At 28.4% G+C, this 27,801-nt stretch overlaps 1 protein-coding gene across 1 annotated transcript in view; it reads right to left on the reverse strand.

Annotated features, from left to right (window-relative positions):
• LOC136978534 (muscle-specific protein 300 kDa-like) overlaps positions 1-27,801 on the reverse strand; it is a 232,983-nt gene that overhangs the window by 51,821 nt on the left and 153,361 nt on the right. The window contains 21 exon segments of the mRNA XM_067274254.1: positions 63-1,334; positions 2,052-2,381; positions 4,213-4,377; positions 6,899-7,027; positions 7,113-7,286; positions 7,602-7,772; positions 7,922-8,086; positions 8,178-8,330; positions 11,387-11,535; positions 11,824-12,004; positions 12,088-12,252; positions 17,368-17,520; positions 17,608-17,934; positions 18,377-18,541; positions 18,618-18,767; positions 19,040-19,363; positions 19,848-20,012; positions 21,376-21,522; positions 22,165-22,491; positions 25,085-25,252; positions 26,641-26,793. Coding sequence (XP_067130355.1) covers positions 63-1,334; positions 2,052-2,381; positions 4,213-4,377; positions 6,899-7,027; positions 7,113-7,286; positions 7,602-7,772; positions 7,922-8,086; positions 8,178-8,330; positions 11,387-11,535; positions 11,824-12,004; positions 12,088-12,252; positions 17,368-17,520; positions 17,608-17,934; positions 18,377-18,541; positions 18,618-18,767; positions 19,040-19,363; positions 19,848-20,012; positions 21,376-21,522; positions 22,165-22,491; positions 25,085-25,252; positions 26,641-26,793 — 5,133 coding nt within the window.

The raw sequence follows: 27,801 nt of genomic DNA on the forward strand, positions 1-27,801 counted from the left end.
TTTACAAACTGATTTTAAGCAATAGTTTTTAATTAAAAATACATAATTATCATATTACTTACTTGTAGGTTTTCAAGGTGTTTAAATTCTTCTCCTTGAGTGGGTGGTGAGTCAAGTGCCTTCTTGACAATCATTTCAAATCTAGAAAGCCATTCTTGCATTTTACAATATACTGCTTCAAATTCTGTCCAGCAATGTAAACAATTGTCTAACAATTTTGCTACTTCTTTAGAAAGAGACTGTACTTTCTCCCATAACAAGTTCAATTGTTCAAGTTCTTGAGACAATTGTTCTTCACCTTGTCCAGATATCACACCTTTAATTTCATTTCCTAAACTTAAAGCTTTCTGAACAAGACCATGTCCGGCTGGAAGAGTTTTTTCAATTTTGTTATACTCATTCAATCTGCTTTGTACAATTTGTTTTTCTCCTACACATTCACTACATTTCTGTAATTTTAATTTAGTATCTCGCAACCAATTTTCTGCTTCTGCCTGAGAAACTTTATATTGCTCGCATTTTTTAACTTCTTCTTCAAGAGATACAATTTTACCTTTTACGGTATTTAACAAATCATTATATTTTTGAGTTAAATCGATTATTTCTGGATTTTTGTGGATACCTTCTTTGAAATCTGATTCGAGACGAAGATATGATTTTTCGTGATTTTCCATATCTTTCATGATATTCCGATATTTTTCTAATAGCAGTTTCTTTTCCGGTAAAACAGAAGTTTCTTTTTTATTACACGTATTGATTTCATCTTCAATTTCTTGCATCCATGCTTGAAATTGTTTTAATATTTTATAAAATTCACCCAATTCACTTATCTTATTTGTTATCTGTGATCTGATGTTTGATATATCTTGAACTAAAGTATCAAAATCATTTTTAAGTTTTTCTGCATCTTCTTTTATATTGATTACTCCAGATGAATCAGTATTAAGTATAACTTTGTCTGTTAGTTCAAGGGTATATCTCACTTTATTTTGGACTTGCTCCATATTTCCAGCAAGAGTTTTTATAGTATTAAGTTTAGCATTCAAATCATCAATATCTTCGGAAAGCTTGCATTCATTCAGTCGTTCACGAGATGATTCTATTATTTTGACGCATTCACCAAGCATACACTGCTGTTGCTGATGTTCTTGGAAGTGTTGTTCTAAACGATGCATTGTTTCCTTTGCCACAGAAAGCAGAGCATTGTATCTTGCAGAAAGTTGAGTAAATGCATTTGAAATACTTGAATCTGAATATGTCTCTAATAGCATTTGTGCTTTAACATTTAGAATGTCAAATTCTCCTTGCCAATCAAAAATTGTTTGTAAATGGCCCTAAAAAGATATAATTATATTAATACATTTCCAAAAAATTTTAAGGTTCAAATTTATTTTTAATGTATAGTCATGTCTCAGCATTTCATCTGGCAAGTAAAAAAAATTAAATAAATGGTATAAGATGATATCTTTATTGTAATCATATACGTAACATATTTATGCATCCTTTCTTGTATTAATTTGTTATTAATCTGATAGTTAAATTTATGACAAATTAATTCAAATCTTGGGTATCAGTTTAATAGTATAAATGTTAAAATCATCAGATTTTGTCATAATTTTGCAATATCAGTGATGCACATCAAAAATACTCGTTGATAATTAATTTATGACAATTATTATTCAAATCAATAAATTAATATAATACAAGAACTGAAGATGGCTCAACTGAAACTGAAAGCATTTTTATTAAAGGCTTTTTGGTATCCATACAAAACAGTGTTGCACAGATTTTTTAAACACAAAAGCATTATAGTTCCAAAAAAATGTTAAATTTATTAAATATATTAATTTTTAAAGTCATTTATATGCATTTCTTCATTGAGAAATAGTTCTTACTTTTATTTTTTTCATATTTCCAAAATAGTTTGTAAAATGTAAGAATGCCAGCTGAATGTATGCTAATCAAAAATGCTTGTTTGCAAAATTTATATATTTTCTAATAAATATCATAAAATGCCATATATTATATTAAAAATGATATACAATTCTTACCTGAAATTCTTCTAATTTTGTTCGTTTTCCATTCAGATCTGCTTGAAGTATTCGACAGGACTGAACCTTAGCTTCCATTTCATCCAGAAGACCTGAGCATTTTGAAAACTGTTCATCGTATTCATTCCATTTTGCTGCACTCACATCTAAGGCAGATTTGATATTATTAACATTTTCCTTGAATTCTTCATAATCTTCTTGCAATTTTGCCATTTCTTCATCTATCATTGCCTTTTCTGATTCTTCAACAAAACTTCCTTTTGCTATTTCACCATATCTAGTAATTTGCCTTAATTTATCCAATCCTTCATCTAAATCTGATTGTAATGACTAATAAAAATTTTAAAAAAATTATCAATAACAGAATAAATTATAATATGACAAATCAATTTGATAAACTAGTTAAAATTACTAAATAAATTGCTAAAAAATTGTGAAAAGAAGAAATTAAATTTATTTTGTAATGGTTAAGTAGTAAATTACATTATTTTGATAAACCATTTGAAAAAATCCAGCAATGAGTTACTTTCCCACCAATAAAGTTAAAATTGTGTGTGGTGCCATCTGTTATGATATTTTATTTAAAAAACGTCTTATATTATTAATTATAAAGTGGCAAAAAGCTCAATTTTCAGGTAGAGATAAGGTTTATAAAAAATTATAAATGCTAGTAAGGAGTAAAATCATTAAGTCAGACTCTACTCGAGATACGACACATGAACCCCCTTTATCTCCACATCCTTTCAACCATTAATCACCAAAATTTAATAGCACCTACTACACAAACCTTCCTGCAAAATTTTGGAAACTTTTGACAAAAAGCACAGGAGTTATTAAGTTTCAAAAAGGTAACAAAATCATGCCACATACACACACTAACATCCATACATAAAGAAAAAACCCCCAAATTTCTTGACATTTCATGGCCCCAAGTCCAAAGATGTAAAAATCTTGGGGAGGGGTCATTTTTTGACCAATTTCCATACTTTCCCTCTGTTATACATAGCTGGGGAAGTAAAACTTAAAATGCATTCTTCTACTAAATGCAATGCCACTGCTAGGATATTTCATGCCCATACGTGAGTTCTATTTTTATGTCTCTTAAAATTAGTGCAAATATACTTTGAATTCCTATATTTTGATCACTATAAAAACTCCTTTAAATTGAGTTTGGATGATATAAACATCTTGCAATAATTGTCTCTTTAGTTCTTTTGTTCTTCTGAGTTCTGGAATGTTCCTATCCAACCCCTTCGTATCAGGTGTGGGTGACTAACCAATCAGACAATAGAAAGCAAAAAGTCCTGAGGGCAAAACCGGGGGCGTATGAGGAGCACTTTTTGGCTGGATGTCCAGGGAGAAGGTGAACTGGGAGAGCTCCAAGTCATTAGAGGCATCGGCTGGAACCATGAAAAGAAATCACAGAGTAGAAGTCTCAACTGGAGACTGAAGGAAAATCAAAAGTGGGAAAATTCTTAGGAATATCCCAACAGAATAAGGAAGATCCAGCACCCTGTTTCGTGAGGACATTGGAACTGAAATTTTGTTGCCACACCCCAAAATATGTCTAGATTTGGCTACCCTCTTTCCTATAAACTTTTCTTTCATTTACCTATATCCTATTCTTTCTAATTACTTTATGCTAGTTTTAAGTAGGTTAAGGCCCTAAGATTAAGTGACTTTGAGTTGCAATTGGTATTATTTGGATATATTGTAATTGTCACCAGGAGCAGATCTACATAGGGACCAATAGGGCTTAAGCCCTGGGCCTGCAAGTGTCAAAAGGCCCACAAAAATTGAATTACTGTCATAAAGTTTTAATATTTTTTCATTAACAATGAGGACTTATTCTTAAAATGTATTTTCTAACATTTTTTATTTCTATTCTCTATTCAAGATAATTAAAAACTTATGTAAAAGATATTGGATGTGTATTCCATGCTAAAAATTTACAATTTGTTATTGATAATATAATATAGTTTGATACTTCACAAGTTATTTTTAATCATTTTATATAGTAGCATATGTAGTAATATGCATGAAGTTCTATATGATATGCAACAAATATATAATTTATTAACAAATTTTGAAGATAGAGTTTATAAGAAAAACAGTGAGATATAGCTTTTGAATTAAAATATATTAAATAAAAACAATTTACCTTAATTAATTTGGTTTTACTTTTAAGAGCATCTCTATCCCCAGATGGTTGAGCACACTTGCTATATTTTTCCTTGGCGGTATTCAACCAACGATTAAATTCATTACAAATATCCATAAACTTTTGGAAGTTATCCATTTGTGATTTTTGTTGGTCCAGATAATCCTAATATAATAAAATCATTATTGTTATTTAATTAAAAAATGACATGCATAAATTTATAAAATGTTCAAATATGATTTTACACTATAATAATATTTTAAAATAAAAAACAAAATATAAGATATTATAGGGTTTTATAATTTTCTTATTCTGATTAAAAATAAACTGATGCTCATTCATATCAAATTTTAAAATATTAAATCTATTTAAAAATAAATGAAAATTTTATTGTTATTATATATATATTTTTTAATTAGTTTGGAGATGATAAAGCTGATTTTGAAAAGGATTGCTATTTACATTTTTAAATGATTTTTAAAGAATTTTTATTTGAAAACAAACAAAAATATCTACAAAAAATGCATAATCAGTTTAAAATGCTAAGTCAAGTCCTTTTACTTTTATAAAAAATTAACATGAAAAATTATAAATTTTATTTAAAAACTTTCTACCACATATATGTGATTTCCAGCAAATAACTGTAAAGTTCTAATGTTTGGCCATTATTTAGAGGCCCTCATCAGGAAATAAAAGAAACAAAAAAAAAAAGTTCTATCATTCCACTTTAGAACTTTACAGTTATTTGCTGGAAATCGCATATAGGTGTTAGTTTCATTTTTGTTCTGTTCTGGATTTTAGGTGTGCTGTTATTTAAAAACTCTCTTTAATCATTGTGAAATTTCTGAATTTTAACCTCAATTAACAATACAAACTAATTAAAAACAAATTTTCTGTTAAATGGATATTTAATTGCTTAGACTACCATATTTTACGGACTATAAGACGCACTTTTTTCTTTGAAAAATTGCCTCCAAAATTCAGGTGCGTCTTATAGTCTATAGCGTCTTATAGGTATTTTTTTTAAAAATTGCTTAAAAATGAAGGTGTGTCTTATAGTCCGTAGCATCTTATAGTCCATAAAATATGGTATATCAAAATTATTGTTTTTCATTTTGATTGATTTTTCTATTTTTAAGGTAATAAATTTCTGCAATTTATATAAATATGCATTTTTATATTATTTATTTTAAATAGTTTGCATAATTTATGCTTTTGAAAGAATTATAAAATAAGTTTTTTCACTTCATGTACTGTTATCCATAATGTATTTCTCTGGACACATGTTTATCTTTAATGCTGATTCATAATTTTATAGTAAATTTACATTAATAGATAAAATTTCTAATTTATGAAGTAAAAATAATCCAGAATATATATATATCTTCAAGATATTATACTTATTCTGATTAAAAATAAATATGAATTATTCCTTCATTACAAGAAACAAAGAAATAATTATAGCTGTAATTGATATTACCTATAAATGAAGCAAAATTATCTTCAAAAGTTACTGAAACTTTATAATAAAATATACAATTACCAAACACTTTTGTTAAACTTTATTACTAATATTTTCAGGTCAAATGTTGTACAAGAATTTATAAAACTTAATTTTTGAAATATACTTGATGGGATAAATACTTTCTTGGAATGAATGTGCATCTGACCAGAAAAGGTTAAATCAACTTAAAGTAAATATGTTCCATATTTTTAAAAGTGTTCGTCAAATTGTGTTATATAACAAAAACAAAGTGATGCATATAGATAGTTTCCTTGGCATAATCAAGTTATACAAACTTTTAATAATGGATATTACATATTAGTAACTTTAAAGGCTAATCACAAATGGATCCACTTAACTTCAAAAAGTTATTATTTAAGAATTTTAAATAAATTACTTTTATTTAATAGTTCAAAGATTATATATGCATTGCTTAAACACTTGATTTCATTTAAAATTTTAAAATGGATCTGTTCAATTATCTGCATTTTTAGAGTTATAAGAAACAAAAAAAATTTAATTTGTACGTTAAAAAGACTTGACAAAAAACATTTTTCAAACTATCATTCAATTTTTGCTCAAGAGATTCATCTTCATTATTTCCATATGATTTACATTTTATTTAGGAGATTGTATTTTTTTTTCTTTTGTTAACTGAACAACTGCTTATGATAATCATCATCATGAGCAGTCCTTCTGGTTAACAAAAGAAGAAAAAGAAGTATGATCCTCTAGAAATAACAAAGATGAGTTCTCTCGAGCAGAAACTGAATGATACTTTGAAGAATGATACTTTGAATGATACTTGAAGAATATTTTTGTAAAAGCTGGGAAGTATCTGAAGAAAATGAGTTAAAAAGATACAAAACAAAGCATAAATTATCCAATAGTCTTTCTGAAAGATTCATAAATAAACTTTGATTACTATGAAGAATCCACACATTTTGTATAAAAACAGTCATCTATTTAAAATAAACATTTTCATTACACTTTTCAACAGAAGAAAGGAAACAATGAGCAAATAACATTAAAAAAACATGGAAATCTTTTCTAAATTTTGTACACATTTATTTTTTATACGAAGTAAGAAGTTCATATAAATTAACAAATTATACTTTTATAATTTTCATATTTAAATATTTAGTTAATGGTTAATGTATGAAAGAAAAATAATAAAGTAACCTTTGCAGATTTGGCTAATGTTTTGTATTTTTCTGTAATACTGCTGGAAGGAGTTTGTTGAAGTTGTTCTGCTTTTGTACTCATCGATTGAATCATAGGTTCAAATGATTCAATATCTGCAACGAGGCTCTGATGAAAAGAATTTAAACATAATTAATTACTTTATGTAAATAATTCTTATGGATATGATTAAATTTATAAAAAGTGAATTTACATTTGTTTTTCGTAACCTTGCTCTTCTTTGTGTGGCATTTTCTTTAAATGTTGGTGAAACTTGAATCTTTTTAATTCGTTCTAATTTTTGGTCATGTTCATCTATCCATTGAACCAACCGTGCTTCCGAAGAACGATAATCGGCCCATTGGAGCAAAGCAGTTTCTAACGAAACCTTAAAATTTAAAAATAAAAGGCTTATATTAAACAAAAAACTCATTGATTATCAAGTTAACTGATAAACAGGAATTGTCTTAAATTATTTGTACTATTTTTGCTTTAGAAAGTTAAACTAAAATTTAATGACTGTTATTAAAAATAAAACTTATCTGAAAATACATGAAAATCAAAAACCTGAAAATTAATTAATTTTTATAACTTTTTAATAAAATTAATTAATTTTCAATTTTTTGAATATTACTACTAAATGAATTAATTGATAAATTAAATCAAATCAAATGTAATTAAATAAAATTAATAAATTAATTACTTTTGCTTCAGAGATAGCTAATACTAATTGATCCCACTGAGATTGTAGTTCTTGCATTTCTGTTGTAATTACTTCTTTTCCAGAAGGATGTGTTGAACGCAGTGTTTTATCACCATTTCCTAATGTCGCGTGAACTAGAGCTTGACCCTCTTCTTGTCTTCTAATAATTTCCTGAAGAGAAAATTTATTAAAAAAAATGAATTTTAAACAAAATTTAATTTTAGTAATCAGGTAAGTATGCAATAGATCTAAAATAAAAATTATAATTTGTAGCATGAAAAATTAATATGTATATTTTTTTATAAATTAATAAACCTTACTTGGATTTTTATGAGCTGTTCTTCAATTTCTTCTCTCGTTCCTTTTGGTTTACCAATTATATTTAACGTCTCCTTAACTTTATTAATCCATGTTTGACTTTCGTTTAATTTTTGTTTGTAATTTTTATGTTGTTCATAATTCTGCTCAATCTTGTTTGCAACATCCTTTCAAAATGATTTATAAAATTAATAACTTTTAAAAATTATTTATACTTTTTATAAGTTTATAAAATATTTATTATGACTACATTTTTACCTTTGCTAGATTCAAAATAACCTGATAGCGAGAATTAATTATTGTAAGCTGATTTCTAATATATGTATCAAGATGTGAAGTCAACAATCCCTGTGACAAAATTGTTAATTTCTCAACTGATTCTTTTCCTTTTTCTAATTCTTCCAGCAATCCCTGCAATTAAAAATAAAACCAGATATTTTCAAAAAACAATGTTGTGTTTTGAGTTCATCATGAAATTTTAATGCAAAGAAATAATAATTTTAGAGTGTTGTAAGAAATAAGAGAAAAAAATTAAGATAGTTAATGCATGTAACAAAAAAATATTTATAAATATTATTGTTTTAGTATAATTTTGTGTGTGTAATAATAGAAAAGATTGTCAATTAGTGATTTTCAAGTTGGTTTAACAAACTTCATAAATCTGTGTAGACAAAATTCATAATTATTATTTAATATTCTAATTCTAATGCCTTAATTTAAGTAAAAAAAAATTTTAAGAACTAAATATTGGAGCAACTTTCAATAATTAAATAAAAATACTCTTGTGTTCCTACTGCTGTAGTGTAGCCCCTGTAGAACGAGGTTCTACAGGGGCTACACTACAGCAGTATGAATGCAAGAGCAGGGCTAAACAAAAAACAACAAACAAGTCGGCTTGACAGATACACTAGCTTTTCATTAATTAATTCCCATTTGGCACAATTACGATATATACATAGAGCGCGATCTATCTCAAAATTGATAAAATTTACAATATTCAAGCAGTAAAATAAAATGCTACAACGTTTACACGCTTCCCTCTCTTTCCTCCTCTCCTTCAAAGAGACTCCCGACACATTATAAAGGGGATAACGAAAGACACGTAAGAAAGAAAAAATTACAAACTAATCTGTTCAGATGAATCCTCCAACAATCTTCTTTCTCTTGAATACATCGTAACTCAATGTTAAACTGACCTTAGTTGGATGCAAATGGATTACTAAATACTGAACCTGTTACCGGTGTAATTTGTGTGAAAAAATCTTCTTTCCACAAACGTTTTCGAGCTTTCCAAATAGCTCTTCTTCAGGTAGAGAAAAATTCCGACGAAATACTTCGAAAAAGGAACGTAGACATTTAAATAAAAAACCGAACAGGTTCAGTATTTAGTATTTCATTCCCTGGTGTCAGAGTGAAGTGTAATTTTGCAAATGGATTGCTATCTCTCCTGCTTTTTTCTGTCCTTGGCCCTCTCATGCTCAGCACCTCAATCTTGTATATCCACAAATGGCCAGAACACCACAATTGGGAACAAGAAAAAACAAAAAGTGCTACTAAACATGGGTCACAATCTTTTATATCGTGCCAAGCAGATGTCCTCCTCATGTGACCTCTACTGGCCAATCCGGTGGCCAACATAAAGTGAACTGAGGAAGGTGATGCCATGATCAAAAACGGAAGGGGTCGAGGAAAAAACCAAAACAAAAAAATAGTTGCAAAGCACTACACTGCAGTCTTTCTTACGATAAATTTTTGATGTATTTTAGAAAAACCAAAATGGAGAGAAATATAATTTTCGGTACTTTTAAATACAATGGTACTGAAAATAGAAACATAAGTAAACAATACCCTTTCTTTGTTTACAGTACTTCTTTTAGTTTGGTTTTATATAACTTGAGATTTGAAGACTGTTAGTACAGTGGAACCTGGTTAACTCAAATTATATGGGAAAAAAAATTTGGATTTGAGAAAGTCTTTTGATGAATTCAAGCTAACCACTTTGATTTAGCATGTAGTGCTAGATGATTGGGGAAAGAAAATAACTTTGAATATACATGACTTTGAGTTATCCCAGTTTGAGTTAACAAGATTCCATTGTATCATACTTTCTGATATAAAATAATTATATCATTTATAAATAGAACACACATAACAAAAATAAATTACATTGGCTAATTACATTTTTAGGATTTACTTATGAAATATTTTGATTCAAAAATTTGAAAATACAGAAATTACAATTTTTTACATATAATAAATTCTACAAAACTGATTTAAGAACTATTAGCATTATATAATTAAAGGGAAAGCACCATATTTTAAGAAATCAAAAAAATTTCATTTATTGAAATAAGACTGTTTGAAGTATCTCAGATGACAGATATCTAAATTTAATTATTACTACAATATCATAGTTTATTTTTATAATATTTATTAATGTAAATACAGTAGAGCAACGATTATCTGACTCAATTGGGGATTGGGGTTGGTCGGATAACTGAAAAAACGGATAACCGAAAAGTATGAAAAAATACATTATTAGTATAGTATAGTAGTATATTAGTATATCCCATGTAATTAGTATATTAATATATCACTATTAACCTACTTTGCGTTGAATTTTCATCGATGATAAGCCTAACAAAATTTTTTTAAAAATAATAATCATCGCTTATAAAAATTATTTCTTTATTTTGCACAAAATAAATACAAAAATAAAGAATAAATAGAAAATTAAGCCTGGTTTAAATGCTGGCCTCCCTTTAATGGTCGAGCCAGTGTTGCCAGCTAAAACATGTAGAAATTTAACAAAATAATATTAAAGTAGCCAAGACATAGCCAAATATTGTAGCGCCACATCACTAGCGGACATTTGAATTTGCCGACTAGAATGCGGTCGGTTGATCGGGGGTTGGATAATCGATGCTCTACTGTATTACAAAAATAGTTGCAAATATCAAACCATGTATATCAGTGATTTTCAAACCTTTTTTTTGTCTTAGTACACTTTTAATAATTTAAAAATTTGGAGGCACACACGGTTATTTTGGTAAGTACCACAGGACAACCGGTGACATCATAACGGTGGTTTTTAAAATGCAGTTGGTTGTTTAGGTAATATTTTCTAAATGCCTTGGTAACTACCGGCAGTTACTGGTAACACCAGTTACAATTTCCAAATGCACCCTAGGAAGATCGAACTGATTGAACTACTTGTCTGACGTCACTTATGTATGGGTATTCGCAGTGGCAGCACACTTCAAAAATCTCACGGCACACTAAAGTGCCACAGCAGTGGTTGAGAATCACTGATGTATATATAAAATGGATGAAATGATTTTATTGTATACAATAAGTTATTATTTATTATAAGAGTAGTTTCAAATTAAAAATCTTTTGTTTTAAAAATAATTTATCTTTTGATGATGAAAATGTTAAAAATATAAATAAGTTATATTATAACTTACTTTACAATATTTTGATGAAGATTCCTTTTCTTCCAATGTTGCTTTTAAAGTTGCTCTCTGGGCTTTAACTTCTCCATCCATTAATTGTAACCATTCACTTACTCGTTCATATTCATCTTTAAATTCTTTCAACTGAACGCAGATATTATCTGTAATTTGTCACATAACAATAACATTATAACTTCAGACAGCATTACACTATTTTATATTCAAACTTAAAAACTTATTACAGAATAAACTGTAAATAGATGTTACACATCTTTCAAATGATACAAGAAAAAAGATTAAAAATTATCATTTTAATCATTTGATTATGCTTCAATTCTTTCAAATCATTTTACAAATAAAGCAAAATTTTTTAATATGATTCTTAAAAAAACTGTGGTATTTGAATTGATACATCATAAATATTAAAACAAAATTATTAATATACATACCCAATTTAATTTTCATGTCTTGTATATCAGTAAATAAATTAGAAAAATCACATTGAAGAGTTTCCATATCAGAAGAAATTAATTTATTTCCAGCTTCAGAACTAGATTTCATACATGTTTTTCCAGCTTGAATCATGGACTCGACTTTTTGTTGACCTTGTGATTTCTTTGCCATTAATTCCTAAAATTAAATAAAATACAGCTTAAATCTAAATCTAGTAAAAATAATAAAAATTTTATGCATTAAAACATTTAATTTCTAACCTCTAATGTGGTAACACTGGCTTCTAAATTAAGACGATCACTTAATGAACGAGTCATAGGTGGAACCTGTTCTCTTATCTGTCTCATCCATGCCACCAGATCATCACATAGATTTTTATAAGTAATGTGATCTCTGTAATTCTGTTCGTTTTTCAAAACTTGTTCCTATAATCAATAAATATATATTTTAGTCTTAATTTCAAACATATACAATTGAAATCTAAATATTCATATAATCAAATAACCAACACCTTGAATGCAATTTCAAGCAAACAATAAATAACAAATTTACAGCTCAGATGTTTTCGGCCATCATTTAGAGGCCCTCATCAGGAATGAATACATAAAAAAACAGTTCTATCATTCAAACTTTGCTGTGTTCCACTCTTTTAAACATTTAAAAAGACATTTGATACAAACATTGATGCATTGTTTCACATCACAAAATTAACTAAATAATTTTTTTACAAGGTAAAATGTTACAAATAAAATTATTATTATTACATTCTGTGGCAATCTAAATAATATTTCCATGATTGCAGTACTGGAATACAGTCAGAGTTAGTGCAATTTCTCTTCACGTCAGCTATATAAATTCTGAAGTCTCCAAAGATCGTATGTCGTGTCAAAGACCCGATGTAAAAGGGTAGCCTCATCTGAACAGGGGAAACCCCCAGGTTCAGCAGCATAATGGGAAAGTGCTGTGTTATAATTTCCCTTGGCCACATAATATTTATGGTTGTGTATTCTGGCTTGAATTTTTTTTTTTTTTTTTTTTTTTTTGAATATTTATATAGTATTATAATCACAAATGATTAAACTTTCCACTAAATGCTGGAATTTTTGTTAAATCATACAAACACACTTTTCATATGTTTCCAGCACTCACTTAATACTTCGAACAAACATTTTTGGCTTGATTTACAGGTCTGCCTTGGGTTAGAAACCATCTAAATATGAAGGAGCTATGTTGCATTCCAAAATGGAATAATTCGAAGATTCCTCGAGGTTATTTAAATTTCTTACGTTGTCATTTGATATTTATAAATTTAAATAAAAATAAAATTAATTTTTGATAATAATATAAAATAACTTAAAATAAGTATTAAGCACATGGGAAAATGTTTGTTCAAAGTATTAAGTGAGTGCTGGAAACATATGAAAAGTGTTTTTGTATAATGTCACAAATTATTCAAAATGCTTGCAATTTTATTAATTTTTAATTTTAATTATTTATTCGTAAGGTGATGATAATTATAATTTGATTATGTCTTCCTTTTATAATTAAAAAGAATCTTCTTCTATTAGCAAAATTGATCAATTTTTATTCATTGCAAATAAAGACATGTTTATTTCTAGAATGATTGATCTAAATGCAGTGTTTGTTTTTAAATATATTCAGAGAAGAAAATGAAAAGTTACAGAAAACTTTTTCTTTATAATCTTAAAAATTCATTTGAAAGTATTAATTATACTTGGTTCCTTGACATAAAAAATATTTTTATGTCAAAGTATTTTTATGTCATACTCTTGACATAAAAAATATTTTTATGTCAAGAGTATAATAATCAGAGTGATTCATAATTATGTCCAACATTTAAAAAATGCAAAGTCTCATACACACAATTCATAACCAAAATTTCAAATTGCTACTTTGTGTATTAGTCATTGACATTTAGTTTGTGTATTGGTGGTATCTTCTCACAGTATACATTGTGTATTTAACCTCCCACAAAGAACATAACATGGCATAAAATTATATTATATTCTGGTTGAAATATACAAATTTCAACAAGAATGAAGATGTGGTAATTGCCTGTGTTGATTCAGAGATGATGGTTAAGAAACAAAAGTAATCAGAAAACTTTGAACTACAAAAGTTTATAACCATAAACCATGGAATTTGGAAATCTTGAAACAGTTAATCTAAAGGAAGTGTGTCAACATCTTATATAATCAGAGTCATATTAAGTTTTGCAGGAGTGATTTCAAAAATTGTGTGGGGCAAAAGAAAGAAAACACATTTATGTATATTTATAATAAATTATTGTTATAAAATTTAGAAATACAAAGTGTGAGTGCCATTTTTCGAACGGAGTTGTTTCACTCGCTTTAGTAATTAGTCTATTCTGTAGGTAATTTGCACTATTCACCGCTTCTCCCCAGTATTTATTCAGTAATCGAGCATCAATTAACGTGCATCTTGTCATTTCTGTCAGGTATCTATTCTTCCTTTCTGCTACTCCATTTTGTTGCGGGGAATAAGGTGCTGTAGTTTCCCATAGAATACCTTCATTTTTAAAGAATGTCTTTAAGTTGGTACTTGAAAATTCACCTCCTCTGTCCGATCTGATTCGTTGAGGAGTTCTTCCGAATTCTGTTTGTACATATTTAACATATTCCTTTATTTTATCCGGTACTTCACTTTTATGTTTAAGAAGATATATTTTGGTGTACCTACTGTAATCATCTATCATGGTTAAAATGTATTTGTTGCCTCTCGGTGTTGCTGTTTGCATTGGTCCGCATACATCAGTGTGTATTAATTCAAGTAATTGATAGGTTTTGGTTTCCGATTTCCTTGGAAAACTTTTAGTAGTCATCTTGGCCTCGATGCAATACTCACAAGGTTTGAATATGCGACATTTCTGAATATTTATTCCTGTAGCCAATTGTTTATTCTGCATCGAAATTATAGAGTTCATGTCACGGTGCCCTAATCTTCTATGCCATAAATGGATGCATTCCTTCATATCATTAACCACTGTAAGCGCTTTATGTGATTTATCAAGCTCATACAAACATGTGTTCGCTGTTGCTGATGCTACTGTTACTCCGTTTTTCTGGATAGAGCAAATGTTCCCTTTAAATTTTATGGTAAACCCTAATGTCGTTAGTCTTCTGACTGAGATTAAATTTCCTTTAAGGTGTGGCACATATAGCACGTCTTTCATATATATTCGACGTCGTTCGTTATTTTCATCCATGCAGGTTATCATTACATTGCCTTTACCTTCAGTGTATAGGGCTTGACCATTGGCTAGTATTACTCTCTCTCTATGTTTACTATTAATGGTTGTGAATAAATAGTTCTTGCAACACATATGTGACGAAGCTCCCGACTCTACGTACCATTGATGAATCTCGTTTTGTGTTCCTGTCTTAAAACATACATAGGATTCCTTTTCCGGGTGTTGTTCATCACTTTCCGCATAAATTTTGTTGATCTGATTTGGATGTTTTTCTTTCCATGTTGCATATTTCCTACATTCTTTCTTTACATGTCCCTGCTTTTTGCAAAAATAACAACTTTTGAGCAAATTCCTTTTCTGAGTTACTGGGCATGCTCCCACTTTAAATGCTTTATCCGCTTCACATTCTTCATTTGATGAGGTCTTTCTTCTTGAGTGTTCTTCGATTAATTTATTACGTACTAACTCCTGAGTTAAATCTTCTTCTGGACGAGTCTCTAGTGCTGTTATTAAAGTGCTATAGCTGTCTGGCAAGCTACTAAGTAATAATGCTATCTTTAATTTCTCAGCTAGAGTTTCTCCCAGTGCCGTAAGATGATCAACCATTTCCTCCATGTTGGCCAAGTGTATCTCCATGTCACCGTTTTCTTCTAGTTTTAAATTGCAAATTTTCTTCAATAGGTAAACTTTATTTGATAGTGTAGACTTAACATGGTGTTTCCTTATGGCTTCCCAAGTTCCTTTAGCTGTAGTTTCCTTTCTTACTAATGGCAGTTGATTGTCTTCCATCAGGAGGCCTATCATGGCGCACGCCTTTCCGTCCTTTGTTAACCAAGATGAGTCAGGATCCAAGGGTATTTCCTTTTGTATTACGTCCCATAACTCGTCTTTTATCAACAGCAATTTCATCATATATTTCCAAATGTGATAATTGTTGTTGTTCAATTTAGTGATGGCAACGTAACTTTTATCTGCCATTGTGAAGTCTTTTGTTCTCGCCGAATATTCTTCTTGCGTAAATTTATTTAGTTTATATTATTCCTTGAATTTACCTTTATCTTTTCCTTATGCTTAATTAGTTGTTGTCGTAACTGGGCCCATAACCTGTTAGACTTGGCACTTATCGGAAAGATTGGTAAAAAGGCAGTTGGACTAGCGTAACCGGTTAAGTAACAAAAGAACAAAGAATGCACAAAGATTACACACGGTCTTAACTCACAGAAGGTCAGCGCTGGAAAGGGGAGAGTGAAATGAGGTCACTTTCTCCGAGGGGTCAACAACGCCACCAACCTTTTATTACGTCAGAACATCTACAAAACATCGCGATCGTTGATTCCAACAAGTGCATACTAGCATAGTTTTAATTTACTAAAACTAAAACTAAAATTACACTTATATAACGACTAAAACTAAAACTAAGGAATGTGACTAAAACAATATTACTGCATACCTAGACACAACTTACATTTAGGATAAACTACATATGTTTTTAGTTTTTTAGATTATTTTTTTTACTACATATTTCACAATTAAATTCATCATACACATATAATACTTTGCATATGTCCTGCAAATTTATCAGGAGCTTTGTATGGACTGCATGGCTTTTTAATGCATAGGGCTGGGTTCCAGAGAACATACTGAATCTGCCTTGTGCAAGCCCTGGATATAATACAATAGGTAGTGCAAGCAGTGCCATCAAGAGCAAGGATGGAGAGTCATAATCAGAAGTCTGGGATTCGAATCTTTTTATAAAAGTCGGAAGTCAGAGTCAATTTTAAAAAAATAACTAGGAAGTCGGGAATAGTGTATTATTCTGCCGACTCCCCATCCCTGATCAAGAGAGGAAGCTAGTGATTTTTCCTCTGTTCCAGAAAAACTTAGGAGCCTATAGTAGTTCCTAGCCTTATAAAATTAGTATTATTTTGACTAACATAAAATAAAATCTTTTAAGACTGCTTTTTATTAATAAAGAAATATTTTACACATTTCAATTGTTCAACAAAAACATGGCAAAAATAGTCTGCTTAGGAGCAAAAGAGACAAATTCTCAACAGCCCTGAGTGCAAGATGTTCCATTACATTATCAGAAATGCAATAACAATATCAGAACTCATACTGAGTATTAAAAACTGCCACAAACCCATATACAGACAGGTTCCTAATTCTTGTGTAGTTGCTGTATTTGTGAACCATAAAAGAAAAACATATGGACTTAATTATGACTCATCCCATATACAATAATTTATTTAATTTGCTAAGTGTGAAGTGAAATTTAAATTAGAAGAATTAAAAATATTTTGCTTACATTAATACTTTCTGAAAGAGTAGCAAATTTGTGCACAACATTCATTGCTTGTGTAGTATGACTGCTTTCTGGTCCACTATCAATCATTTCAACGGCTCGACTTTTCAAATGATCTACTTCTATTCGTTCTTGTGCTGTTTTATGTTGCAAACTCTTTAAAATAAATTTATAAATTTTGTATTAAAAATAACTGATAAATAAAAGAAATTTTATTATATATTTTAAACATATTACACTAACTTTTACACGATCCACTTGAGACTTTTTTTCTGCCCATGTAGTTTGAAGTTGACTAGCTTCTTGTAATCCTAGTTCCAAATAATCAACTGTTTTAGTAACTTGTTTCATTAGATGAAGAAAGTCAGACCAAATATGAATCCAATCTTCAAGTGATGTCTTAACAGAAACCAATTTAGATGACAACAAATTTCTTTTATCTTGTAATTCTTGTATTATATCATTAATCTGTTGATGTCCTACAGGAGCTGTACCAGATAATACTAATTGACCTTGTTCAACAGTTGACTGAACACTGCCAAATAATTCCTCTTTATTGCTTGTGATTTCCTAAAAATAACAAATATTAAATATGCACATATTTAAAAATATATATATTTAACTATAATAGAAATTATCAGTAAAAAGTTGGCGAAATAATAATTAGTTCAAATGAAAAGCTGAGCAAAACAGTGATCTAACCCACTCTGATGTCAAAATTGACTTAACAGTGCCATACTTCCATATATTAAATATACTGTCTCTGAATAAAATGAATGGTTACTAGAGTTCCAATTAAGTTTTGATAAAACAAAACAAATATAACAATGAAATATGAAAAACTAGCACACACCATCTTTACAGTACAATAACTAGATTAAAAAAAAAAAAAAGGGTTGATTATGGTTGCACCCAGCCTTTTAAATGTCTATTATTGTTATTGAATATATCTAATGATTGCAAATTATTATTAAAAATAATGAAAGGTAAAAAATATTCTGAAAAAATATACCTGTACAACTGTGAGTCGCTCTTGTAAATCAGAAAGAGTACCCTCCATTATTTCACATGATTTTAATTTTTGTTCAGCTTCAGAAAGCTTATTCTGACATTCGCTAGTTTGATTTAGGAAATCTTGATGATTACATACGTAGCCATTCCATCGAGACACCATATCCTAAAAGCAAATAATCCATAATAAAATGAATAAAGAATTTTAGATTGTAAAGTAAAATATATAAATAAATACTTACTCTAATGTTTGAAACTAATAACTGATAACGTATTCCAAGTTCACTGAGTTGACTAATACGGCGAGTTGCCGATCCTTTGTGTAGTTTTTGTATTTTATCAGTAACGGCATCAATTTCCAATTCCTTTGCTTGAATTTCACTCTCCATACACTGTTAATAAAAAACAACAGAAAAAATGTTAGTCGCTATGTCTATAATGTTAGTCCATGTTAGTCTATATGTCTACAGTATATTTATAAAAGTAGAATTTGAAAAAACAAAAATCATAAGATAATTTTATAAAAAAATATATAATTGTAAAATATCCTCAAATATACTTTTGACAATGAAGACACAAAAACATTAAGAAAATACTGAATTTAAATATAATCAATAAATTATAACTACATTGATTTAATTACACTTATACTTATTTCTACTACCTTTAATTTTTCAAGCTGTTCACGTTTTTCTGAAATAGTTGCTTGAAGAGGGATCATTTGTAATGCATTTTCTGATTCTTTTAGCCATAACTGTATTTCTTCTATTCTTTCTTCATACTCTTGCCATTGTTTCAACATAATTTCTAAATTCTCAATAGTGTTCTGAGTTTTCTGTTGAGTTTCCTTCCATAATTCTCTTAAATCCTCAAGTTCTTTTCTCAGAGACGCATGACCTGATGGTTCTGTTCCTTCTAAAACGGAAGCTAATTGTTCTTCAGCTTGGACGAGTTTATATTCTTCATCAGAAAAATTTCCTAGCATAATCTGAAAAGTACAATGAAGAATATACTGTTTTAATATGCATTCAAAAAATTTTAATTCAAAATTTAGGTTTTATGTATGTTAACTAGAATTATAACATATTTTCATACAGGAATCTTTCACCAGCTATGAGTTTCTCAAACTAAGAAAGTGAGATTATCATCTTTAAAAAATTATAAAAATGCATAAATTATTGATGATAAGCATTTTGTTTCCAATTCAAAATGATTTATTAAAACTAAACCAAATAATTGCCTTAATCAATCAGGTATTATACGGAAATCGTTTGGTTTAGTATTAATACATCAAGCTTTGGGATGTTTCTATAAATTTATTAAAAACTTTTAGGACTTCACTTCAAAATCAAAATTTCAATTTTAGAAGAAATATTTTTTTTCAAAGTTCGTTAAAAATAAATTAATATTCAACATATAAAAAATGAAAATTGCCTATAATTAAAATAAGAAAAATAATATAGATTACTAACCTTTACTCTTTCAAGATTATTGTGTAATGATATCCTATCCAAAGATGTATCAGTACATGTTACAAGAGTATTCTGAACTTCACCTAACCAGTCTTTAATTTCTCCTACTAATTTACTCAGGTAATCATGCTTGCTTACAACATCATCGTAGAAATCTACACATGACTGAAATATAGTAATAAAATTAAACAGTTGTAAAAAGTTATACTTTTAAAGCAATAAAATTGGTCATATTCATTCTGATACAATTATTTTAAACAATATTTTTCAATATATTCTTAATTTTTAAAAAAGTGAATTAGAATCGTTAGATAGAAATTAATTTCATGTAGTAATTCAACTATTTTATTTTTATATGTATGTAATACATTTAATTTAGGATCTTTGAAATGCATTCTATTTTAAATTTTTTAAAGATAGAATAAATACTACGAAATGAAAAGTAATTTTAATACATAATAATTAGAATAATTTAATTTTTAAATTTTGTTACAAATTCAAATGATGAGTTTAACAATTTCAAAAGTTTATTTTATAAATATTAAACACTTTGAAGATTAAAATTATTAAAAAATTAAAATACGGGCGCTCCCCTACCTACAAACGGGTTAGGTTCCCAAGGTTTTGTCATATGTCGAGAAGTTTGTAAGTCAAAAACTAACCTAGAAAGTACATTTGTACACAGAATAACCATGTATTATTAGTGTTTGATCCTTCAATGTACATAATAGAATATATTACACTTGTTTACCCGCTCGCTACTGCTTTGTAGCAGGTGTTTCAAATGCAGTTTTTTTCCACCTAACACAACTAGTTTTAAAAAGACAAGTTTAGTTTCTGTTGTAATAGAGCACACGTCTTACATTTATCTCAGCTGTTAGATTTACTATTACATTTTGATTGCATTTTTGAATCACTATTCATAAAAATTTATAAAACTTATAAACAATGGCATAAAACTACCAATATCCCAACATTACCAATTTCCATGCCACCTCATGAGCAGTGATAGAATGTCAGAATTTGCACAAAATTTAAATATTAAACATATGATCAAAGTGTTCATAAGTCTGAAAGTTCATAAGTTGAACATTCATATGTAAGGGAATTTCTGTAATTTCATAATTAATATTTCATTGATTTTTTCAGAAGTTGTAAGTTTTTCCTGTGATGAATAGCATAGTCTTGTTTTGAAGAAAATATTACACTCTTTTCAATAAAAATCGATATTTCTTTCAAAATTAAATTATATTTTAATAATTTTTTTAATACTCAAATTTTTTAATTTCTATGATTTTATGAATTTTGATCTAATATATAAAAATTTATTTTAAAAGAGCAAAAAATACATAATTACCTGTACAATAAGTACTGATATTTGTGAAAAAATAAACAATTTTCTATTTATAAAATATATTTTAATATTTAAAATACCATTAGAACCCAGATGAAAATTTTTTAAAATCTCAATATATTTAAAATTTCTTTTTCTATTTATGAAATATTAAAAAATTTATATAATACAGACCTGAGCTTTAACTTGTAACTCATTTTGCTTTGTTACAATAGAAAGAATAATACCATCTATATCACTATCACGATCAGGAAGTGCTTCAGCTTTCACCTGTACATCTTCAACAGCTTGCTGATGGCTTTTTATATCAATCAGAACAATCTGGAAAACAAAGATAATGCATATCATTATATTTAATATTTAAAATAAAGTACTATTTCAAGCATTTAAAAAAAGAGACACTATATTAAAACAAAAAACATTTTCCGCAGAAAGAAACATTACATAAACCTGTTCCACTCTCTACTGACACCGGGATTTATAAACTACAACTCTAAAAACAAACCTGTTACCGGTGTTCTTTGTAAAAATCATCTTACAATCGTCCCACTAACGTTTTCGAACTTATAGAAGTTCTTCTTCAGGTGAAACTGGAAGATTTGAAAAAATAGAACAGATTTCAAAATGAACCGCTTCGTCAAATTCCGTCATGGCGGACATGCGCTGTAGTGTTTGGATGTTGATTATTGTCTATGCGCATCTAAAAGGACTTGCCAGGCCGATGAAATGTTGATCTCTTCTTTTTGGTTGATGCAGATATTATTAAAGCTCATTTTATATATAGTGGATATAGCGGATTTTATATATATATATATATATATATATATATATATATATAAGACGATTTTTACAAAGAACACCGGTAACAGGTTCGTTTTTAGAGTTGTAGTTTATTACATAAACCTATACAATATACTGTAAGCATAAAAATTGATTCTTATTACTATAGTTTTTATAACCTACCCTATATGTTCTCATTAATTCTTTTTTCTCTTCTAGTGTGCAAACCATTTTTGGTACATTTTCCAATTGCTTACTAGTATTTTCAACCCATTGCTGTAATCTTTGAAGCAATTCTTCAAATTCTGACCATAAAAATAGCATGGATTGTAAAGAACGATCTAGCGTAGTCGATCCTTCGAAGATCTTGCCAAAAGCGAACTGAAGTTTTTGTATGACTGCCTGCATATTCTCCCAACCCTCAGGAGAAGTACCAACTTGAAGTTTCTCACCATACTGAACAGCAGCATTAATTACATTTAATCCAGAACTCTTCATTTGTAAAAGTTCCTATTGATAAAAAACTTTTATTAATATCTTAAAACTTAATTTACAATTTTATGCATAAAATATACTTTTTTTCATTTATTTCATTTATAGTTAATAATTCTAATATGATATCTATTTTACTTTAGTAAATCATTAGTAGCAGTGGTAGACTGGTCCACTGAAAAATGAAAATATCCATATGGGCTAGTTGTTCAATGGCTGTTCCTTATTTTAATGTATATTATATGTCACTTGAGAAAAGTAAATTAATAAACAAAACATAATCACTGTCTATTTGCCTATTGTATTCAATTAAAAAAGGTCTTATTCTAATTCATGCCATAAGCCACCATGGCACACCCATAAAAAGACATCCTGCTCACAGTGCAAACATGATATATTACTTGAAATTTTAAAACAATTGGTCCCAATCAATTTAAATACAGGCTATCATGGGATGACTGATATAAACTGACCTTTGGCCTGCAACAATGTGTATTTTGTAATTTTTAGTTTGAACATAACTGAACACAACTCGAGCTGTAGATTGATAAAATGAGATCCATATTGGACTAATGTTTATCACTGCTCAAATTTAATCTCAGGTCCCTAGAGTGGTATATGATAATGATATCATCAAGTAAAATAAGAACCACCTGGATTTTTGAATTTGAAAATATCATCTAGTTTGAAGCAGTGAAGCTGCCTAAAATGTAATATTAAATGAAGACAAGTAAAATGGCAAAGCCGTATTTGAAACAAGATTGTCTCGGAGACTCACTACTAAGTGGAATCACTTTGACGCTCAAGCGGATCTTGTTCTCATTCTCCAATCTTTTTTGGTATCATTGGTTTTGAGTGCAATCGTTCAAACTTCGCCAGCCACTTCCACGATGCATTTTCGGTGAAATTAACCTATCCAATGTCTAAATTTCTCTTCGTTGCGTGACGGCCAGGGTTGAATTTTTGTTGATGCGTAACGAAAGTTTCCTGTTTTTGAAAAAAATAATTGTGGCTATTGTATCGTCCGAAATTATTTTTTTATTTTGCACAAACAATATACAGTTTAACTCAATTATAACGTCATTGGATGTAACAGTAACCCTAATATAACATCTTTAGTGGCCTGGCTAATAAAATCTGTACGTGGCACGTCCTACCTTGTCTGTGATGTCCTTGACCATGTGTTCTGCATCTTTTGTTCTGCTGGTAAAAATTAACTGAGAAACTGATAATTTACTTAATTTGTATCAGCTATGCGATATTTACAATAGTATTGAGATATAATATAAATCCAAGATCGGCATGGCTGTCGAATCGAAAGGTTAAATAAATGAAGTAAAAAGATTGCTCCTAAATTCTAACAAGGAGAGACAAGTGAGGTCAAAGGGTGAAGGTCACGTGGTGGCACCCTCTGCCCTACACGTCGAATTTTTATTGGTCCCACGATTTTATATACTAGATAATGTTAAAAAAAACCCACTTGTAACAACATAAAACCGTTTTAACGTCATATTTGAAGCATTCCCAAATTTACAAAATTAGATTACAAATTTTATTTAACATAGAAGATACTACGTGTTCAGTCCTAAGGTCAGAGTTCACTTCTTAGAATAACTGTGGGTGGTACTCTCCCCACCTGACTTCGATGGGGTGAGGTGCCTGTTTTGCTTGTTTGTGGAAGAGGGTCGCCATTTTGTATTTTATTTTGACTTGGTTCTTGGTCCCCTGACTACATACAAGTTTGGATTTTTTTATGCGCAAATGATTTGGGCATCTAATACTCTGTGCCAAATATCAACTCTTGACATGCACTCCTTCATACCTGTAAGCTGGTAACAAAAATGGCAGTACGATTTTATAAACAAGACATAATCTTGTCAATTAACTGTAAAACAGTGTCATGAAAAACTAGTAAAAGCTGAAAGTAATAATGTTCTTCCTTATCAAACATCTAACTTTATAAATAAATATAATATTTAATTAGTTTCTAAATATTTGAAGTGTATTATTAATTTATAAATAGATGTTAAAAGTTTTGTGGTATTCCCATCCCATATTCGATTAGTTTTGTTTGTTTGTTTTTCATGGAGTGCAGAACAGGCTGCACAACAAACAAAAGTTATGCCAAAGTTAGTGAGTTGGGCCTAAGAGGACAGATGGGAGCCCAAGTGAAGTTCTCGATGGCCCAACTAAAAAGAAAAGATGTCAATGACTACCTTCAGGTGAGACCAAGGCCCAGGATTAAGGCATAGTCTCTTTAACCTAGTAATGCCATTAGGCAGGGCAGGGCAAGAGTTGGCTTTATGAGGCCTCTCCCCCGTGGGGAGAATTTCAAAAAAAGCCCTTCTTAGTGTATGTACATCTTCATGATGTACCCTAACTGTGTACCAAATTTCAAATTTTAACTCCTAACCATTTGGGCTCTGCACTTATTATTATTATTATTATTATTATCATCAACCCATCTCGATTATATTATAAGATGCACCACAATATTGGATAAGCATGGCTATGTTGAACCAAGCAGTATACAAAACTAGTCTTTAAACTATGTTGGACAAAAAAGGATCAATTTTACATTTAGTATTAATTTATAAGAAATGTTTCAAACCTTGTTCTTTCCATATTTAGTTTGAAGTGCTTCTTTGTTACCACATGGAAGTGTAGAAATTTCAGCATAATGTTTATCTTTTTCTTCTATCCATTTTTCACATTCGGCACACTTTTGTTCAAACTGAATATGATCATCTACATGTTGTTCACATTTCCTAACAAGTTCCTATTAAAAATTTGATTAATTATAAAAATAATTAAAATCAGTCAAACTTTACCTGTAATAGCATTTAAAATCACTCTTGTTTACATACTTACATGCTTAAACAAATATTTAAAGTAATTTGTATTCTTTGTTATATTTGCAAGTTATTATAGTCAAGTAAAATTTCATTAAGGGACAAATATAAATTTATAATGAATTATTTTTAAATCATAATTAATCTGTAAACAAATTGCTATTAAGATCAGTTATTGAATTATAAATTAATTTCTATTAATATTATTGTCACTAACATACAGTGAAAATAACAAACTTTTAGGAACTTATTATTTTTTAATAAAATGCAATATAATTAATTATGTTTACAAATTCATAAATTTTATTAATAATAATTTTTTGCTTAAAATAGTTATAGATATTTAATGTTTTCAATATTCATAAAAAGCAAAGATAGAACATTAGTAAAACTGTTTCTAAAAATATTTCAAATTAGAATGACAGGCAAATAAATTAACTTTTCTTTATTATTATTATTATTTTGCATAATTAAATTTCAACGTTGTGTTGCTTATTCCAATAAATAATTTAATATGTCAATTTTTCAATAAATAAATTTTAATGCAATGTTATTTCTATTGTCTCTGGATAATCTCTGCATGATATATATTTAGAGCTTGTAACTGTATCATTTATAAATAATCCAGAGATTGTCCAATAAGAATAGAAATAAAGATATTATATAGAAAATATAAGTATAAAGATTGTGATAAGTAAACAAATTTATTATGTATTTATTTCAAATTTTCAAACCAAACAATCAAGAAAAGGGTTGCTTGATTTAAAAACTTTGAATGACAAATTTCTTTTCAACAAGATAATCCATTTCTAGCTTCCATAATATTCTCAAAGATGATTTTTCTCTTTAAAAAATATTAAAACTTTAAAATAAACTTTCAAATCTTTAAGCAGTTATCAAAATATTTCTATATATATGAAGTTGTTTTAGCTTGTTTCCACGCTTTTATCAAAAATATAAACTGAACAAAGATTTTTCACCTCATACAAAATTATGTTATATTTATCTTAACTTTCATAATAATGATGATACTTTAATTTTCATTTTAGTTTTCAATAGTAGTGTTTCTTATTTACTAATTAAATCATAATTAACGGTTGTATTTATTAAAGAATTTTCAACAAATATAATAAATATGTAGTGCAACTAATCTCCTCTATTAAAAGAAACAATTCAGTAACTCTACTTTAATTTTAAAATGTTTGCAATATATATATTGCAACATTTAATTTATATATATAAAATTTAATAGACTTGGGGATAAAGAAGTCAGACATAATTATTAATTTAATAATATATATTTTTTTAAACTCACTTTGCATGTTAGAAGCAGTGACTGAAAACGAGACATAACTTGAGAAACACCCATTGATATTCTCATTTCTCCACTCACTTCCATTAATTCTTGGCTTTCATCACTCAATACATCAAATTCTTTTTCTTTAGACTGTAATTCTGATAACAATGCCTGTTAACATAAAAATTAGTACATTTTATTATTAAATTAATCAATATTTTGAAAAGTATTTAAATAATATAATTCATAGTAAAAATTGCTATAGAAATTGTTTAGAACATCTTGCCTGAAGGTGAGATTATATCTTGAAATCATTTGCAAGTTTATTATTGCATTTTAATTTATTTGTTCCATTAAAGCATTATTAAATTGAAACTAGATTTGTTAAGGAGAGTTATGATTATATTTTCAAATACAAAATTTCATAAAAGTTTTTATGTTTATACAGTATATTAAATTGTTAATGAGATGAGAATCGTGTGTTATCGATATTAAGAATAATTGCTGATTGAGTTAAATTATAGTAAATAATTACACTAAAGCAAAAGATTAATTAAATCTTAAAATTTTATGCAAAGTGGATGTTTGTTTTAGAAATAGAAGAACATGAAATGTTTTAGATTATTTATTATGAATATTTTTCAAAAAATTTCTTTTTTTTTAACAGTTTTCACAAGTTTCTTCCTAAATTTCAAAGCAACATTCAACAGCATCATGTCGTAAAATAAAAATAAGATTAGACTCCAAATAAATTTCAAAAATGACACTAACTTGCTCTATTTGAAGAAAACTTAAGATATAAGGAGAACAGTTCAAGCATTTTTCACTTTCCTTGTATCTTTATGCTCCAAATAGAAACTATTTGGAGTGTAAAGATATAAGATACTCAGCTTCTTGTTAAAATCCTACTATCCAAAAACAATACAAATTTTTATCTAAATAGACCTTTTCCTCAGCAATCTTTCCAAAATTTTGACAGAGTTTAGTGACTAATTTAAATACATACAATATAATGAAATCAAACAATTGCCAGATTTAAATGAAACTACTGTACCACTACTATTATATATCTAAATTTAAAATGTTTGGAAGTGAGAGATTGGACAGAGGTCCAGGTAACATAACTGGCAATGCATCTGCATGATAATCAGCAGTTGCAGGTTCGAGTACCATTCTGGG

This window comes from Centruroides vittatus, unplaced genomic scaffold, assembly GCF_030686945.1.
Source record: "Centruroides vittatus isolate TY-2023 unplaced genomic scaffold, ASM3068694v2 contig_546, whole genome shotgun sequence".
Lineage (NCBI taxonomy): Eukaryota > Metazoa > Arthropoda > Arachnida > Scorpiones > Buthidae > Centruroides > Centruroides vittatus.